Here is a 20,715-nt window from a genome sequence, read left to right on the forward strand (position 1 = left end):
TTGATTTTCTGTTTCCTAAACTTTCTGCTGTTCATCATGAGGTTGCCATTGTGGGCACCTCCATGGCCCTGATCTGAATGAACCCAGGCCTGCCCCATGGACAAGCAATTCAATGTCCATCCAGGCTCCTTGCCCTCAGAGCAGTATCTTTGGCAGATGCAGATCAAACAAGAGAAAGACATCTTCCAGCGGGCAGTAAACAGAGCAGAGCTGTAGTTTCTTCAAGGGCCAAGGTCTTGTTCAGGACTCAAGGAGTTTCTGTTCCCCTGAGACCTCCTGAGCTGGGGCTCTGGCAGCATCACCAAGGAGACCACTGGGCTTGTTAGGGAGGAACTCAGTGACTTCATTATCTTCTGGAGTCTTGCTTCCCGGTTTCGTGAGCAATTAAAAATGAAAATACAGACTATGTTCCTGTTGTTGTTTTTCTTCCTGCCTCCACTGGTTGAAAAGGTATAATTAAGTCTGAGTCTTGTTTTACACCAGACTCAGTTTATCAACATCAGTCTAAGTATTTTAATCAAAGAAAGTGTCCAGTAAATAGGAGAAAAAAACAGCAGCAGTTTAAAGCCGCTTTGTATGATAGCAAATCTGCTCTGCCAGATTCTCTTTGACAAATAGACTCTTGATTTAATTTGAAAACCTGTGTTGGTGGTTTATTAAATGCCAGATGTGTTGTTATTCCGGAACAAAGGGATTGTTTTGTTCTTAGGGTGGATAATACTTGATTATTCAGATAAAAGGGGAAATAAAGGTTTTGTAGTTGGGGTTTGAAGGGTTTTATTTTGTTCAAAATAAATTCTGATAGGTTTTGTTGCCACAAAGGTGGATGTTCACTCTTTCAACTTTAAGATAAAGATTATTCTTGAGACTACAAGTATGAAGAGTTTGTGATACCAGAACACATTGTCATTGGGATGATGTGAAATTGTTGAGCTGATGCTACTGGAGATAGACAGATGACGTACCTACTGTGGGATCCCAAAACGGGGCTGGGACTTCAATGGGTATTAAAGTGGTATCATCTCAGCCTATGTTCAGGTCTCCATGAGCATTTCCAATGATTTTCTTCTTTTTTGAATCCATCTTTTGCTGATACTGGTCTTTGAGCTGCTGTGAAAGTCAGTGAGCCTATAAGAGCAGAACCACCGCCCATTTGTCAAGAAAGACAAAAATACCTCCCTATGAAACACCAGTACCTCCCAGCCTGCTCACCCCTGATCCTCCCCAACTGCAAGGCACCAAAATCTTTCATCCTCTCGTCTACACTCAGCCTTGCCTGGCTCCAACCCTTCCTCCACTGTGGAGCCAGAATGAGTTCCTGAAACTCAACTGTGGCACTTAGATGCCTGCTTAAAATCCCACTGCCCTCAGGATTAAGTCCAAATGTCTTAGCCCAGTTTACAAGCCTCATTACGATCTGACCCTCACCACACTTTCCAGCTCCACTTCCCACCGTGCCTCTCCCAGGTTCTATGCATCATCCAGTCTGAACTACTCTCAGAATCTCAGAGCCAACATGTATGCCAGGCAATGGCAATACAGAAGATGAACAAAACAAATAAACATGCCTGCTTTCTACTAAGGGAATCAGAAAAATAAGTAAAATACATGGTACGTTAGAATGTGATCATTTCTAATGATTGAAAAATAGAAGGACTTCCCTGGCAGTCCAGTGGTTAAGACTCCAGGCTCCCAATGCAGCAGGAGCGGATTCAGTCCCTGGTTGGGTTCAGTTCACATGCTGCATGGTCAAAAAAAATTTTTTTTAATTAAAAAAATAAAACAGGGAAGGAAGATCTAAAGTGTCGCCCTTGCTCCAGGTCTTCACACACAGGCTCCTCCCGCCTGTTTTAATGAAATGCACTCCCTCTGTGTTATTGCCTGCATTCCCCAACTCCTCTCTAACTCACTCACCTTTTTCATCTCAACTTGGACATATCTTCCTCCTGAAAGCCGTCTCTTTCTTTAAACATCCATCTTCCGTACCCCCTCCTATATGATTTCACAGTCCTCTCTCACTTCCTCTGTCATGATGTTTATCTCTAGAAACAGCCATCTCCTGATTCGACGTCCATAGCCCCCCCAATCTGAAAGTTTCTAGGCACCTACCTTTCCCACTGCTGTGTGCTCAGCACTTGGCACAGTCCTCATGCTCAGTGAATATTTGTTGGGTGGTGGGAGGTTTGCTGAAAGAGTAAGTGGATGGATACACAGACTGGACCCATGGAGCAAGAAAGGCAGAACCTGAGTAGCCTTGAGAAATCAGGAATACTGCCAGTAGTGAGTACACACAGGGACCCAGAGTGAAAATCTGACAGAGTCAGCAGCACACAGATCAGAAGGCATCTACCCACACTGTCCGCTTGGTAGTCGCTTGTTACTGTACTGTGGGATTACCTCTTGTGGGATTACCTCCTGCATTCTTACTTCCTTACATCGAGTGTACCATGAAGACTGAGAAGCATTATGAAAAATTCTTTATGATGATACATTCATATTGTTTATCTTGCAATTGACAAATGCTCCCTTTATAGATGCTTCCTAGGTGGTGCTAGTGGTAAAGAACCTGCCTGCCAGTGCAGGTAGAAGGGGGTTTGATCCCTGGGTTGGGAAGATCTCCTGGAGGAGGGCATGGCAACCCACTCCAGCATCCTTGCCTGGAGGATCCCATGGACAGAGGAGCCTGGCAGGCTGCAATCCGTAGGGTCACACAGAGTCAGACACAACTAAAGCAACTGAGCATGCACTCACCCACTCTATGTTCTTCCTGGAGTCACTTACCCGATCCTGGTCATCTGTGAGTAAACAGTGGGAGAGCCATTGCTATCGTAACTTTTAAATCTCTTTGGCTTTTACCTAAGTCTAAGGATTTCACAACAGAAGATTCCAAGTCTGGCTTTTATCAGGCCAAAAAATTAACAGGACTCTGTCACTTTTACAGTTACTTAAACTTTTGCAGCTAGGGAACTTTGGGGTTTTGGAAGTTAATTACTCCGTATCCATTCAACAAATATTTACTTATTTAAATGGCACTGTGCCACATACTGGGGCACAAAGATGAATAAGATACACTCCTCGTTCTCAATGGCAATCATGTATGGCAGCAGCTTCAAACCAGGCTTGTGTGCCCCTGGGGATACACGAAGACTTTCCAAACAGCGCACAGGCATGAATAGTGCTCACAGAACTCATTTTCAGCTTCTTAAACTGGCCTGCCTGGAATATGCTCACAGGACTGTCCAGCCAGTTCTGCTTTCCACTACTCTTTCATAATTACCCTGTTTCCACTGTTCAAAACAAAGACATTTCTCTTATCCATTCTGCATATTGCATCTTGCTCCAGTTGTGCTGATATTGTATATTTCCCTCGTGTGAAAAAATACCAAAGAAACAACCAAAAATATTAAAGGAAATCTCCCATAACTGAGGGAATATAATGTTTCCAGCTATCTCATGAATAGAGGCATTGTCAAAATTTTTATTCTCAAGCATAATTTTTCCACATTTGAAATATATGTATTTTGATCAGTTAGTTACTAATAATAATTGCATTGTAAACTCCAGCTGGTAAAACTACTTAGAGCCTGAGGTTAAGAAAATTTGTTAAATTAAAACTTCAGTTTATAAACTTATTTTTGTTGCAGAGAGAGATGATAGGGTGATGATCAAAGAATTTCACACATGAAAATATATTACATTAAAATAAAATTCTATGGAGAAATAGTATAATAAGTTCTAGAGGGAAAAGAATTAATTTCTCATTTTTGACTTAAATAATAAATTATTCATGTGTTTTCTTAAATAGGTGATAAATGGGCACTAAATGCCATTGGTATTTAGATTCCCTTACATACATTTGGGACTTCCCTGGTGGCTCAGATGGTAAAGAATCTGCCTGCAATACGGGAGACCCTGGTTTGATCCCTGGGTCAGGAAGATCCCCTAGAGAAGGAAATGGCAACCCACTCCAGGACAGAGGAATCTGACAGGCTACAGTCCATGAGGTTGCAAAGAGTTGGACATGACTGAGTGATACATTTAACACATAAAAGAATGATATAAAAAATAAAATAAAAAGAATGATATAATGGTTTCATATTAAAATATCAATATCCACAAATAGGCAGGCATTACATCTTCTGTTACCATAGAAATTTGTGATTTTAAATATCAATTTTTAAAAATATAGGGGGAGTATGTTTTTCAAAACTCAAATTTTAAGTGTAAACAAACAAGAAGACGTGAAAATTACTCACGTAGAAGCAAGACTGGGCTTCCCCAGTGGTTCAAAGGTAAAGGATCCGCCTGCAATACAGGAGCCACAGGAGCAACAGATTCAATCCCTGGTTGGGGAAGATCCCCTGGAGGAAGGCATGGCAACGCATTCCAGTATTCTTGCCTGGAGAACCCCATGGACAGAGTAGCCTGGCGGGCTACAGTCCATAGAGTTGCAAAGACTCAGACATGATAAAGCAACTTACCACAAACACACACAGGAGCAAGGCCCATGAGCAAAGTTGGTATAAGGTGTTTTGGATATTCCAATACAAGCTTGGGCTGGGAATGAGCAGCTAGAAGAGGGACCTGTCAGTTCTGTTTGGAGAACCAGGGGAGTCTTTCCTAGTAGATGGCAACAACTGATCTCAGAAAGAAGAAGTCTGTGTGTGTCTGTGTGTTCTGGTGTGTGTCTGTGTATGTGGACATGTGCACACACACACACATTTCTGATTTTACTAAGGTCATTTTGCTCATTCCTTTTTAGAATTATAAAATCCTTTATTAAAATTTTTATGCAAATACCCAGCATTATTCTATCAACTCTTTGGGGATGATGTGGATGATAATAAAGTAATTTAAATAATGATATATGTTAGTGACTTATTAGCAGAGAAGGCAATGGCACCCCACTCCAGTACTCTTGCCTGGAAAATCCCATGGACAGAGGAGCCTGGTAGGCTGCAGTCCATGGGGTCACTAAGAGTCGGACATGACTGAACAACTTCACTTTCACTTTTCACTTTCATGCATTGGAGAAGGAAATGGCAACCCACTCCAGTGTTCTTGCCTGGAGAATCCCAGGGACGGGGGAGCCTGGTGGGCTGCCGTCTATGGGGTCACATAGAGTCGGACACGACTGAAGTGACAGCAGCAGCAGCAGCAGCAGTGACTTATTAAGCAAGGGTAGATGTTTATTTCTATCCTTCATAAAAGAGGTTTGGAGGTTGACAGTCCAGGGAAGTCATGGTGGCATCATAAAATTAAGAATGAGGGACCCAACATCCTTTTAGTCTTCAGTCTTCTATCACTAGGGTGTGACATTTGTCCTCATTGCCCAAGATAGCTGCTGGAGCTCTAGCCTTTCTTGCCACATTCCAAACAGTGAGAAAAAAGAAAGGGATAAAGCAAAAGAAGCCTCTCCCAATTGAAACTGTTCCCCTTAAAACAACTTACTTGAATATCCCACACAGTATTTATGTTTACATTTAATGGGTCAGAATTTAGCCAAATGATCCCACCTAATTGTAAAGAAGTTGAAAAATGTGTTTTTATTCTGGACAACCGTGAGACTCCTCTTAACCTGCTCCACTTGCAGCTTTCCCATCTCAGGTAATGGCAACACCATCCTTCCAGTTGTTCAGGCCAGAAACACTGAGTCCTCCTAGCAGGTACAGAAATCAACCACTCTCCCCATTTCCACCTTCCTTGTTCAAGCCTCTATCAACTTTTGCCTGGATAACTGCTCTCTGCCTCCCCCACACACCTCTTTCTATTCTTATCCCCTACCAGACTCTATTCTCAACATAGCAACCAAAGTGATCTTATTTAAAGTAAGTCATATAATTTCATTCCTCCCAAACCCCTGCACTGGATCCATGTTTCTCTCAGAGTGAAAATCAGAATCCTTACAATGGCCAAAAGGCCGCATGTGATCTGGTCTCTCATTACCTAACTCCTAGGCCTGGTATGTCCCCTCCCTCGCTGCACATGGCCCTCACGGCTGTGTGCTCCCTCTTTGGGGCCTTTCCTTTCATTGTTTTCTCCAGAACAGCTTCTTCTTCAGCATGGCTAGCTCTCTCCTGCCTTCAAGTCTTTGCTCTAATCTCATCTCTCACCACTTTCCCTTCCCTTCCCCACCCCCAAGACTCAAATTCCCACTATTCTGCTCTACTTTTCCCTCCTTCCATACATCTGCTATCTTCTGGATGCTATACTTTTTCCCAAACATTTATTATGTTTATTGTTTACTATCTATCTCTCCCCATCCCTGCTACCTCTAGTTCTTTGTTTCTTCTCTTCACTGGTATATTCTAAGCACATATTACAGTGCTAGGAACATAATGAGTGTTCAGTATACTTGTGCAATGAAATCAAGTAATCTGTTCAGCTATTTAGCAAATTAATAGAAAGTCCTTTCTTGGTTGAGTGGATATGGCAAGAATGAGACAGGCTTCCTGCTGACATGTAGTTTGTAATCTAGTAAGAACAAGAAGTGCATACACAGCTGTCACACACGTCAGTGGGACATAGTCTAGCTGGCCTCTGGACTTGAGGAATGCTGAGAGAAAGAGCTATAAGACTCAGAGGAGAGCCAAGTTCTTCTCTGGCTGGATGATTCCAGGTGGCTTTGTGGATCGAGTATTTGAGTTGAACTTTGGAAGACAGGTTTTAGTTTGACCAGGAAACAGAGGAAAAGGAGTTTGAGGAAAACAAACCACCTTGAAAGGCATGCAAGTGGAAAGGACATTTTCATATATTAATAATTTTGTCAATAATAAGTTATCATTTTATTACTATGATATAATTTATTTGAATGATAAGTCCTCTGTAGGAAAGAAGAGGTAATGGTATTCAATTATCTCAACATATAGAAACAAAGTAGTTGGGACAATTTTTAGAAAGCATTGAATGCCGAGCTAAGGAGTTAAGCCTAACTTATCCAATAGGAAACCATTGTAGGGTTTGGAGCAGGGCATGGGAGAAGGCACAGTTGCACTGTGCTAGCTCTCTCCTGCTAGAGCGAGCAGCAGAGAAATTAGGTGAGCTCTTTGAAGGTAGCAATATTGTCTTATTCATTCTTGGACCCCCAGTGCCCACCATAGCACCTGGCATATGAGTAGCTGCTCAAAAAATATTAGTCTATATTTCAACCAATGATTAGGGAGATGGTAGAAACTTTTGTCAAATAACTCACATTGTGGAAATTGTGAAGAAGGTGGATAGAAGAAATGAGAATTAAGGAAAATAAAGCACTAAAATAGGGTCACTTGGTGAAAGGAAGGATGAGTATAAATGACGCCATGATGGAAGAATCAACAGGACCCAGAGACTGTTCAGATGTGAGGGCTGAGAGTGGCTGAATGATAAATTCTCCCCCAAGACTGTCTAAATCTACTCAACTTATAACATATTCAAACTATAGGATTTTTTGAAATGACACCAATTTTGGGGTATGTTGCAAGAATTCCAGTGTGGATTTAGAAACTAACATCTAAGTAAAACAATCATCCATAGATCAAAAAGGTCCTTTTTCAGGAGAGGACCATGCCACACCACATGTGGGATCTTAATTCCCTAACCACTGGAAGCACAGAGTCTCAGCCACTGGACTGCCAGGGAAGTCCCCAACCATACTCTTTGAAAACAGCAACTATAGATGATTGGGGGGGAAATTAAGTACAACAGCAGGCACTCCTCAGTTTATAAATGTCAAGCCTCTGAATACTTGGATGTGGCCAAGCAGAGGTAACTCTGGCGAGGCAGCAAGTGTGGGTATGCAAAGTTTAGGTCTTGATGCCTGGCATACCTGGGTTTAAGGTCTTTCTCAGCTACTGACTAATTGTGTAACCTCTCAGAGACCTGGGGTTTTATTCAGTTCAGTTCAGTTCAGTCGCTCAGTCGTGTCCGACTCTTTGCGACCCCATGAACCACAGCACACCAGGCCTCCCTGTCCATCACCAACTCCCAGAGTCTACCCAAACCCATGTCCATCGAGGGCCATCCAACCATCTCATCTTCTGTCATCCCCTTCTCCTCCTGCCCTCAATCTTTCCCAGCATCATTGTCTTTTCAAATGAGTCAGCTCTTCTTATCAGGTGGCCAAAATATTGGAGTTTCAGCTTCAACATCAGTCCTTCCAATGAACAACCAGGACTGATCTCGTTTAGAACGGACTGGTTGGAGCTCCTTGCAGTCCAAGGGACTCTCAAGAGTCTTCTCCAACACCACAGTTCAAAAGCATCAATTCTTCAGCACTCAGCTTTCTTTATAGTCCAACTCTCACATCCATACATGACTACTGGAAAAACCATAGCCTTGACTAGACAGACCTTTGTTGGCAAAGTAATGTCTCTGCTTTTTAATATGCTGTCTAGGCTCGGTTTTATTATCTGTGCGTTAATGATTAAAATGGTAGACAGTTATATGAGAATTCAGTGAGATCATGTAAAGTGCCAGGCACACTGTAGGTGTGATTCAGAAATGTTAATCCCCCCTCCCTATACAGCCCTTCTTGTCTTCTTCTCTGGAATCCACTGGAGTACCCTCACCTCCAACACAGTTCTGGCCAGAACATACTTTTATTTATAATGACAGCTCCCTGAAAGAATTTGTAATGCATGCACTATTTTCTTTTATTCTGTTCCAGCTTCCAAGCCCCTTGCATTTCCTCCCATTTTCCTGGTGCTCATCTCCAAATATGGTTTCACCAAAAGAGCTCCCAAGCATCCTTTTATTCTGTCTTCAGGAAGATTATTAATGAAGATGTTAAGTCAGGCTGGCATAAATAACAATGCCTAAGGCAATTCCCCAGATGCTTTTGTTCCACTCAACAAGGATATGGCGTCATTTATCATTAGGTCTTGTTACAGTTTTCTGGGCCTCTTGAAAAACTCATGTGAGGGCACTCATGTCACATCTGCTTGAATTAGTCTTGAAGGAAGCGCTCACAAGTGATGAATTAAATGTCACGTCAGGGATAGGACATCTGTTACATCACACTAACCTATCACTCTCTGCTCTCATAAATCTTTACAATCAGAACAAATTAGTCTAGCATGATATTTCTCATAAACATTGGCTTTTGTTGTGTCTGGCTCATGCCCAAAAGGAGATAATAGACCAGTTGATAAAAGTAACAAAATCTCATCACAGGTTCAGAGCTGGTCAAGTGGTGAGTAAGGAATAATGACTCCCTGGCAAGGAGAGAAATGAATAGCAATAGAGCCGCCTGTACAAAGGGTCAGAATAAGACCCTACCTCATCAATTCAGTCTGCAAAGTCCTGGAGAGAAATCATGATCTGGATTTAGAACAAAGAATGGTTGCAGTTTTCTTGAACTTGTTTTTGCCTAATGGACCTTGGATTGTGTCAATCGTGGGAGATTCTTTTTTCTCATTTGCTGAAAAAGTTGAGCATTGCATGGATGATACAGATATAGTGGCAAGAAGGGTGGGGGTATGAAATGATGAAATGCTTTTCAGTCTCTGACCAGCCTCCTTTACTCTCCACTACTATTTTCCTTGCTCCTTTTCCCTCATTTTTTATTAATTGTGGCAAAATACACATAATATAAAATTTACCATCTTGACCATTTTTTAGTGTACAGCAGTATTAAGTTCAGGGCTTCCCTGAGGCTCAGAGAATACAGTCTGCCTGCAATGTGAGAGACCTGGGTTTAATCCCTGGGTCAGGAAGATCCCCTGGAGAAGGACATGGCAACCCATTCCAGTGTTCTTGCCTGAAAAATCCCATGGACAGAGGAGCCTTGCAGGCTACAGTCCATGGGATTGCAAAGAGTCAGACACAACTGAGTGACTTCACTTTCACTATTAACTTCAGTAGTATGAAGACATTTGCATTATGCAGTCATCACCACAATAACTCTCTAGAATTCTTTTCATGTTGCAAAACTAAAACTCTGCTCCCACTAAATAATAATTCCCTAGTCCCTCAGGCCCCCGGAACTGCCATTCTTTCTGTCCCCATGCATTTGATGACTCGTATCTAATGTAAGCAGAGTCACACAATTGCCCCCAACTTTTTAAGATTTTTTTTTTTTTGATGTGGTTCATTTTTAAAGTCTTTATTGAATGTGTTACAATTATGCTTCTGTTTTATGTTTTGGTTTTTTGGTCACAAGTCACGTGGGGCCTTAGCTCCCCAACCAGAGATGGAATCTGCACCCCCAACTTTGGAAGGCAAAGTCTTAACCACTGGGCCAACACAGAAGTCCCTTTACTCCCCCCCCACTTTTTTAAATGAAGTATAATTAATGAGCAATATTGTATCTCACAGGTATATAACATACTGGTTCATAATTTAAGGTTACATTCCATTTATAGTTATTATAAAATATTGGCTCTATTCCCTGTGTTGTATAAGCTATCTTTGTGGCTTATTTTATACATAATAGTTTGTAACTTTTAATTCCTTTCCCCTATGTTGCCCCCTCCCCTTTCCTCTCCTCACTGGTAGTTCAGTTCAGTTCAGTCACTCAGTCATGTCTGACTTTTTGCAACCTCATGGACTGCAGCAGGCCAGGCCTCCCTGTCCATCACCAACTCCGGAGTTTACTCAAACTCATGTCCATTGAGTCAGTGATACTATCCAAACATCTCATCCTCTGTCAGCCCCTTCTCCTCCTACCTTCAATCTTTCCCAGCATCAGAGTCTTTTCCAATGAGTCAGTTCTTTGCATCAGGTGGCCAAAGTATTAGAGTTTCAGCTTCAACATCAGTCCTTCCAATGAATCTTTAGGACTGATTTTCTTTAGGATGGATTGGTTGGATCTCCTTGCAGTCCAAGGGACTCTCAAGAGTCTTCTCCAACACCACAGTTCAAAAGCATCAATTCTTCGGCCCTCAGCCTTCTTCACAGTCGAACTCTCACATCCATACATGACCACTGGAAAAACCATACCTTTGACGAGATGGGCCTTTGTTGGCAAAGTAATGTCTCTGCATTTTAATATGCTGTCTGGGTTGGTCATAACTTTCCTTCCAAGGAACAAGTGTCTTTTAATTTCATGGCTGCGGTCACCATCTGGAGTGATTTTGGAGCCCCCAAAAATAAAGTCTGCCACTGTTTCCTCATGAAGTAATGGGACCATATGCCATGATCTTAGTTTTCTGAATGTTAAGTTTTAAGCCAACTTTTTCACTCTCCACTTTCACTTTCATCAAGAGGCTCTTTAGTTCTTCTTCACTTTCTGCCATAAGGATGGTGTCATCTGCATATCTGAGTTTACTGATATTTCTCCCGGAAATCTTGATTCCAGCTTGTGCTTCCTCCAGCCCAGCGTTTCTCATGATGTACTCTGCATATAAGTTAAATAAGCAGGGTGACAATATACAGCCTTGACGTACTCCTTTTCCTATTTGGAACCAGTCTGTTGCTCCATGTCCAGTTCTAACAGTTGCTTCCTGACCTGCATACAGATTTCTCAAGAGGCAGGTCAGGTGGTCTGGTATTCCCATCTCTTTCAGAATTTTCCACAGTTTATTGTGATCCATACAGTCAAAGGCTTTGGCATAGTCAATAAAGCAGAAATAGAGGTTTTTCTGGAACTCTCTTGCTTTTTCGATGATGTTGGCATTATGTTTTGATGATGTTTTTTTTTCCAGCAGTGTTGGCAACTTCATCTCTGGTTCCTCTGCCTTTTCTAAAACCAGCTTGAACATCTGGAAGTTCATGGTTCACGTATTGCTGAAGCCTGGCTTGGAGAATTTTAAGTATTACTTTATTAGCGTGTGAGATGAGTGCAATTGTGTGGTAGTTTGAACATCGTAATGGAGAAGGCAGTGGCACCCCACTCCAGTACTCTTGCCTGGAAGATCCCATGGACGGAGAAGCCTGGTAGGCTGCAGTCCATGGGGTCGCTAAGAGTCAAACATGACTGAGCAACTTCACTTTCATTTGAACATTCTTTGGCATTGCCTTTCTTTGGGATTGGAATGAAAACTGACCTTTTCCAGTCCTGTGGCTGCTGCTGAGTTTTCCAAATTTGCTGGCACATTGAGTGCAGCACTTTCACAGCATCATCTTTTATGATTTGAAATAGCTCAATTGGAATTCCATCACCTCCACTAGCTTTGTTCATAGTGATGCTTCCCAAAGCCCACTTGACTTCACATTCCAGGATGTCTGGCTCTAGGTGAGTGATCACACCAGCATGATTATCTGGGTCGTGAAGATCTTTTTTGCACAGTTCTTCTGTGTATTCTTGCCACCTCTTCTTAATATCTTCTGCTTCTGTTAGGTCCATACCATTTCTGTCCTTTATTGAGCCCATCTTTGCATGAAATGTTCCCTTGGTATCTCTAATTTTCTCAAAGAGACCTCTAGTCTTTCCCATTCTGTTGTTTTCCTCTATTTCTTAGCACTGATCACTGAGGAAGGCTTTTTTATCTCTCCTTGCTATTCTTAGGAATTCTGCATTCAAATGGGTTTATCTTTCCTTTTCTCCTTTGCTTTTCACTTCTCTTCTTTTCACAGCTATTTGTAAGGCCTCCTCAGACAGCCATTTGGCTTTTTTGCATTTCTTTTCCTTGGGGATGGTCTTGATCCCTGCCTCCTGTATAATGTCACGAACCTCTGTCTTTAGTTCATCAGGCACTCTGTCTATCAGATCTAGTCCCTTAAATCTATTTCTCACTTCTACTGTATAATCATAAGGGATTTGATTTAGGTCATACCTGAATGGTCTAGTGGTTTTCCCTACTTTCTTCAATTTAAGTCTGAATTTGGCAATAAGGAGTTCATGATCTGGGCCACAGTCAGCTCCTGGTATTGTTTTTGCTGACTGTATAGAGCTTCTCCATCTTTGGCTGCAAAGAATATAATCAGTCTGATTTTGGTGTTGACCATTTGGTGATGGTAACCACTAGGTTATTCTCATTGGTAACCACTAGGTTATTCCCTATGAGTCTGTTTCTTTTTTTTTTTTTTATTAGTTTGTTGTTATTTTTTTTAGATTCCACATATAAGTGATATTTTACAGTGTCCGTCTTTGTCTCATTTGACTTAGGGTGGTGGTGATGGTGGTTTAGTTGCTAAATCGTGTCTGACTCTTGTTCCTCCATGGACTGTAGTCCATCAGACTTCTCTGTCCAGGCAAGAATATTGGAGTGGGTTGCCATTTCCTTTTCCAGGGGCTCTTCCAGATCCAGGGATCAAACCCCAAGTCTCCTGCATTGCAGGCAGACTTTTTACTTCTGAGCCACCACAGGAGTCCTTCACTTAGGATCAGATCAGATCAGATCAGTCGCTCAGTCGTATCCGACTCTTTGCAACCCCATGAACTGCAGCACGCCAGGCCTCCCTGTCCATCACCAACTCCCGGACTTCACTGAAACTCACGTCCATCAAGTCAATGATGCCATCCAGCCATCTCATCCTCTGTCGTCCCTTTCTCCTCCTGCCCCCAATCCCTCCCAGCATCAGAGTCTTTTCCAATGAGTCAACTCTTCGCATGAGGTGGCCAAAGTACTGGAGTTTCAGCTTCAGCATCATTCCTTCCAAAGAAATCCCAGGGCTGATCTCCTTCAGAATGGACTGGTTGGATCTCCTTGCAGTCCAAGGGACTCTCAAGAGTCTTCTCCAACACCACAGTTCAAAAGCATCAATTCTTCAGCACTCAGCCTTCTTCATAGTCCAACTCTCACATCCATACATGACCACAGGAAAAACCATAGCCTTGACTAGACGAACCTTTGTTGGCAAAGTAATGTCTCTGCTTTTGAATATGCTATCTAGGTTGGACATAACTTTCCTTCCAAGGAGTAAGCGTCTTTTAATTTCATGGCACAGTCACCATCTGCAGTGATTTTGGAGCCCAGAAAAATAAAGTCTGACACTGTTTCCACTGTTTCTCCATCTATTTCCCATGAAGTGGTGGGACTGGATGCCATGATCTTCGTTTTCTGAATGTTGAGCTTTAAGCCAACTTTTTCACTCTCCACTTTCACTTTCATCAAGAGGCTTTTGAGTTCCTCCTCACTTTCTGCCATAAGGATGGTGTCATCTGCATATCTGAGGTTATTGATATTTTTCCCGGCAATCTTGATTCCAGCTTGTGTTTCTTCCAGTCCAGCGTTTCTCATGATGTACTCTGCAAAGAAGTTAAATAAACAGGGTGACAATATACAGCCTTGACGAACTCCTTTTCCTATTTGGAACCAGTCTGTTGTTCCATGTCCAGTTCTAACTGTTGCTTCCTGACCTGCATACAAATTTCTCAAGAGGCAGATCAGGTGTTCTGGTATTCCCATCTCTTTCAGAATTTTCCACAGTTTATTGTGATCCATACAGTCAAAGGCTTTGGCATAGTCAATAAAGCAGAAATGGATGTTTTTCTGGAACTCTCTTGCTTTTTCTATGATCCAGTGGATGTTGGCAATTTGATCTCTGGTTCCTCTGCCTTTTCTAAAACCAGATTGAACATCAGGAAGTTCACGGTTCACATATTGCTGAATGCCTTCCAAATCCAACCATCTTGTTGCAAATGGTACAACGTCATTCTTTTTTATGGCTAAGTAATATTCCATTATACCACATCTTCTTAATCCATTTATTTGTTGATGAACATTTAGGTTGTTTCTGTACTTTGGCAACTTAACTTCACTTTTAATAAATGTTATCTTCCTGTATATTTTTGTAAGTTTACAAATGTAAACTTGAAAGAAAATGGAGAATGAATAGACTCTTAATCTTAGTCAAAAGGCCAAGAAGTGATGAATAAACAAACAGATAAGAAAATAAAGGAAAAAGATTTCCTGGAGACTGCTGCTGCTGCTGCTAAGTTGCTTCAGTCATGTCCGACTCTGTGCAACCCCAGAGACGGCAGCCCACCAGGCTCCCCCATCCCTGGGATTCTCCAGGCAAGAACACTGGAGTGGGTTGCCATTTCCTTCTCTAATGCATAAAAGTGAAAAGTGAAAGTGAAGTCGCTCAGACATGTCTGACTCTTAGCGACCGCATGGACTGCAGCCTACCAGGCTTCTCCATCCATGGGATTTTCCAGGCAAGAGTACTAGAGTGGGGTGTCATTGCCTTCTCCCTCCTGGAGACTAGAAGAGTTTTATTCTCTGTGGATGAAATCAGTGGTGAGGCCATACTTTTGCTAATTTAGAATAGAACACAATAGGTTGTTATAAATAGTCATTATTTAAATGGTTAGCAAATGTTCAGACAAGCAGCATATTTAAGGTCAACAGAGAGACTGAACATAATAGAGGTTCTCACAAAGAAAGAAATATCAAGATCGTTGAAGAAGAAAACAACTGTAGATTCAAACCCAGACTTAATGGGCTAAGTGCCATTATACTGGTCACAAAGATTATTGACAGCGGTTCTTAGACTTTAGTATCCACAATAATTAATCACCACAAATCTATTGACTGGGATTCAGGAGTTTGCATATGTCACCAGCTTCCCAACAGGTTCTTCCCAGTTTTGATAATGGGCAGGGCACAGATCATAGCAGCAGCAGACAGGCCAGCCTCTGTTTGGTTGAGTAGTATGATTTTGGATTATATTATGCATATAGCCCTAGGGTATCCATTACTACCTATTTTTACTGCCTCTCTTTCTTTCTTCTACAATGAGTGTTACCTGAAGGAGTTTTCAAAAATAGGGGCAGAGGCAGGACTGCGGCTGCTAGAAATAGACCCTCATTCAGCCCTCCCCTGGAGGGGCAGCAGGGTCTTGCCACTCCCCCATGATTATTACAGCCTTGAGAATAGACTGCAGTTGTTTTATTTTGCCTTTCATTTCTGCTCTGCCTCTGTGTCCTCCGGTATGAACTGGCCGGAGGGAAAATATTGGCCTCCACAGAGCTGTGTTCAGCGAGAGAGATCAGTATCTGGCTTCTCCCCCGTTTATAGTTTTAATTTTCTTTCTTTCTAGAATATGTCTGTGCTGGAGAATCACCACTGGCGATCTACAATCGGCATGCTTCGAGAATCAAGGCTTCTGGCTCACTTGCCAAAGGAAATGACGTAAGTGACCTAGAGATGAAACATACCGATGTCCACACATTAGAGATAAGCCGTGTGCTCTCTGGCTTGAGACCCCCGGGGTGAATGGCAGGGAGCCAGCCAGCAGTGCTTCCGGCCCACACTCCCTTAGTCGCCTATCGGAGGAGACATGGTGTCAGTTACAACAACCCAGAAACCAGAGTCCCTGTGAGCTCTGAAAGGGCCTGGAGAGTGTAGGACCTAATGTCAGGAAAAGAGATAATAAACAGTTCTCAGCTTTCACACTCTTCGGCCTCAGTGCTGTGCTTTGCCAAACTCCTGTCTTTTATGTTAGCAAAATTGTCCTCCTGTGTAGATCCAAATAATAAATATTTATCAAGAAGGAACACAGGAGTTCCCAAGCGAGACTGAAGGCTTGTTCAATAAAGGGTGTTTTGTCATTGCCAATCTTAGTAAAAGGAGAAGTCAGAAATTCTGTTCTAAAACATCTTTTGTTAAGAGACTGAATGGGCCCCAGCCATTTTTTTTCCACCAGGAATTTACCTATGTTTCTTGCATTTTAAACAGAAGTGGAAATACTAGTTTCCTGGTCCACTGTTTGTTAGGCTGGATATTTAGGCCGAGGTCTATTAAATCCAAGACCACGGCCTCATTTCCATCTGGCCTCAGTTTAGCTGCTGCACCATATTGGCCTTAATTTAGCCTCTGCACTGTCTTCCCAGGCCACCACCAATTCCTATCTGTTTCATTCAAATGCACAGAACCCGAGGTAGCTAGGCGGGAACAAGTAAATAGATTCCTGTACCATCTTCCAGAGGGGCACCAAGGTCAAGGGCCCTGTGGTGTTTCTTGGTCAAGCAGCAGGATGCTCTGGGCGCACTGATTTACCCCTGGCCCTCTGCTCCTATCTTATCCTGTTTCCTAGCACCCAGAGGAGTGTGAAATTCGTGGAAGGAACTTCAATTCTGATAACACTTTACCCACTGGAACCAAATAAAATCAATCCTTATACAGAGAATAAAAATTCATGCCTTTTATGAAAACAATATATTGCAAAGATTGAAAGAATTAAGTGCAGAAAGAACTAAAGTCTAGAGTAACAAATCAAGTTTGGAGGAGAAATGAGGAGGTGAAGGACAAGGAAGCCAAAGAAAGAGAAAAGGAGAAGGGAAGGAAAGAGAAGGAGACAGGAAAAAACAAAATGATCTGTTCTTTTGTCAAACCACATTTGTCCCAGTAATGCCCCAGTAGGTAAAGACTAAAAGAAATTTCACAAAAAAAGAAATAGAAATGACCAATAAACATATGAATATATGTCCAACCTCATTAGTAATCAAGGCAATTCATATTAAAATTATAATGAGTTGCATGATATTGGCAAATTGGCAAAAAAAATGTAAAGGGTAAGACTGTAAAGCGATGAGAAGCTCATCTATTACTGCTTGGAATGTAAATTTATAGAACTGTTTTAAAAATAATCAGCAATATCTAAGAAATTGAAGATGAACATACTCTGTGATCCAATAATTTTATTCCTGGACATAGTCCCTAGAGAAACTTTACAAATATATAATTGGAGGTGTGTAATGGTATTTATTGTGTCATTTTTTTCATAGTAGTCAAAAACTAGAAACTACTCAAGTGATCATCAAAAGTAGAACAGATAATACATTGAAGCACAGTCCTACATTGGCATATAATCTAATCATGAGAATGGATGAACAACAGCTCACACATCAACTTAACTGACCTTCAAAAATATATTAAGCTAAAAAAAGCAAGTCACAAACTGATACTTACCACATAACTTAAAGTGAACAAGCAGTTAAAGTTAAACCATAGTATTTAGGCATGCATGCACAGGTGGTAAAATTATTATCAACAGCAATGAAATTATTAAAACAAAAGTCAAGATAGTAGTTGCTTCAGGGGTTGAGGGGAAGTAGGGTTGGATAAGAGACACAATGAGGGCTTTCTGGGGTACTGGCAGGCAATGATCTTGACCTAGGCGGTGATTGTAAGATGTTTATTTTATAATTTATCCCTTAAACTGTTTGTGTATGTTCTGTGCACTCTATCCAAACATACTTCACTTTCAAAGGTGAATTTTAAAAATAGATATGGATTTTCCTCCCATTGGTTACTTTCCATATATGCTATGCTATGCTATGCTATGCTAAGTCACTTCAGTTGTGTCCGACTCTGTGTGACCCCATAGAGGGCAGCCCACCAGGCTCCCCTGTCCCTGGGATTCTCCAGGCAAGAACACTGGAGTGGGTTGCCATTTCCTTCTCCGATGCATGAAAGCCCTAATTTGGTTTACTGTTCCAAAACATCCCATTGTCTGTATACCATTTGTTGACCAATATATTGTGTGAACACTGCTTTTTAATGGTACCTTAATCTACTGTGACTCTTTTGTAAGTTCCAGTATCTCTTTCCAGCCTATCCATTTTGCTTCCATGATGGATCTTTTCATTCCATAGAATCAGTCACTATTATTGGCTTCATTACTATTATTATACCCTTTCCCTCCCCATGCAAGTCTTAAGGTTTGAGTTGGTGTGAGCTCTATTAAAAAGCACAATCCAAATGCTGTGATTCTGTGAGTCTTTGTGACCTCCTTCAAGCATATATTTCTAGTTGGCTTCCGATCTTGCCACCCATAGGAACTGTGGGAATGTATAAACTGCCACAACTTTGTTCACCCAAGGTTTCAGTCACTCTGTTCAGTCCTTGGCATACCTCCCATCTAAGGACAGAATGATGGTGGGTGAGAGAATCACGCTTAGCCTGCAAGGGACCAGGACTCTGAGTAATAAACAGTATCAGAGGCAGAAATGAGAAAACAAGCCACCTGATGATGACAGAATCAATCACTCTGCTCAAAGGGATTTGCTTTGTGTGTGTGTTTTCTCTTTCATTCTCTTTCATTCTGTGGATGCAGACAGGATATTGAACAGCAGCTGGGCTCCTTGATCTTGGCAACAGACATCAACAGACAGAATGAATTTTTGACCAGATTGAAAGCTCACCTCCACAATAAAGACCTAAGACTGGAGGAGGTACACGACAGGCACTTTATGCTTCAGGTAAACAACAACAAACAGACGTCATTATCCTTGCTCTAAAACACTAAGGATACAATCAATCATTTTAGCACATCTGAGAAGGAGTATCCCCCATGGTATAAGCTAGAGCAGTGACCTAGTTTATTAAAAACCTTGAGACACATGAAATTTTTAAGTGGTTTCCAAGCAAGTAAAAAAAATCTGGGTTTCATGTCAGTACGTTGATAATATCTCATTTCTCCTTGTTTGGTATCTGTTTCACCACAAAGTAGCCCCCCTGGGTAGCTGCATGCAGTAAGAATTTACCACATTTTGTGGCTTGATGTAATGTTGATCACTATCATACTTTTGCAATGTCTAAAACTATTCCTTTAATACAAAAGTGTATTATGTTAACTATAGCACTAACAAAAATTGAGAAATAAGTATCTTTACTTTACCTCAAGCCTATTAAATCTTGCTTGACTTCTTTTTACAACCTAAACTCATATATTCATCTGAAGCTCAATGATATTTACCTAGTCTTACCATTATCAGGTACCAGTAAATAAATGATTTTGTTTAATTGAATGAACGGAATCATATCAAGCGCAACACTTTCTGCTTCCTTCCATGGCAAGAAGCCATTTGTGAAGTGCAGGGGAGAAATGGATCTTGGAAGCAGAAGTCTGACCTGGTATCCAAACCAGAGCCTTTTGCTTGATCTTCCATTTTCTCTCATCTTCCTTCTTTCCTTTTGGCACAAAAGACTAACTGAGTGGATCCTGGCTGCATCTAGATAGACCAGCTTTAACCAGGGAAATGGTTAAACAAGGGAAATGGCATGTGGGAGACTAAACTATACAGTCTTTTCCCTTGCATGCCTTCAGGCTGCCTTCTGAAGTTATCCAACTGCTCTATCCTTTTCAAGAAATGCCCTCCTCCCAGCTGTAAAACTGAATCTCCCTCTTCCTTTCTTCCCAACGTAGACTTCTAGCCCCTGGGTACCACCAGCATCTGATTTTAGAGATTCAAGTCTTTGAGTAGCTGAAAGATTTGGCCTGGACACTTGCATTCCAAAAGGAAAGCTCGCTAACACACATTAATCCCTAAAGGGCAGGAACTGGAGGGAGCTTCTGCCCCTGACCTCCTCTCACAAGTACTGGTGCCCCCATTCACCTGGAAATAAAGAACCAACCAAGTTTGCAGCTTAATATGACCCAGGCTCTCCCAGACCTCAACACTGCTAGCAGTTCTATGATCCCAAAGAACTAGGTCAAAACCAGCAGACCTTGCTGATGGAGGGCACACCACAGGAAGCCCCTCTAGGTGGTGGTTTCTTGGCAGTTGTTTGTTAAGAGGGAGAACCTGCTTCTTTGGAAATTCAAGGGACCCCTCCTAGGGTCAGCATCCCTGACAAAAGCTGGCATTCCAGATGCAGAACTGTGTGAGGCAAGCCAAGAAGGCCCAGACTCATCTCTGCCAAGCAAACACTCCTGGGCTTGATATGGCTTAGCTCCCTGGCTGGCAGTCTGAGATTGCTGACACACACAGATACGGCCATATAAATGCAAACACACATAGTTTAAGTGATGTATGGAGTCGGCCAATGTGGTCACTGTGAGGTGAGGTCCCAGTGATCTCACTCGAGCCTGGTTGGGGGCCCTGTGGCCTCCCTGCCCATGAGGGGT

General features: G+C 41.9%; 1 protein-coding gene across 3 annotated transcripts in view; it reads left to right on the forward strand.

The window, feature by feature from the left end:
* The window catches only part of PDE7B (phosphodiesterase 7B), a 348,202-nt gene that overhangs the window by 313,263 nt on the left and 14,224 nt on the right, over window positions 1-20,715 (forward strand). For all 3 annotated transcript variants that reach the window (XM_027551638.1, XM_027551637.1, XM_027551639.1), the window contains 2 exons: window positions 15,904-15,995; window positions 18,922-19,066. In XM_027551638.1, coding sequence (XP_027407439.1) covers window positions 15,904-15,995; window positions 18,922-19,066 — 237 coding nt within the window. The remainder of the gene's footprint in view (window positions 1-15,903; window positions 15,996-18,921; window positions 19,067-20,715) is intronic.

Source organism: Bos indicus x Bos taurus, chromosome 9, assembly GCF_003369695.1.
Source record: "Bos indicus x Bos taurus breed Angus x Brahman F1 hybrid chromosome 9, Bos_hybrid_MaternalHap_v2.0, whole genome shotgun sequence".
Taxonomy (NCBI): Eukaryota; Metazoa; Chordata; class Mammalia; order Artiodactyla; family Bovidae; genus Bos; species Bos indicus x Bos taurus.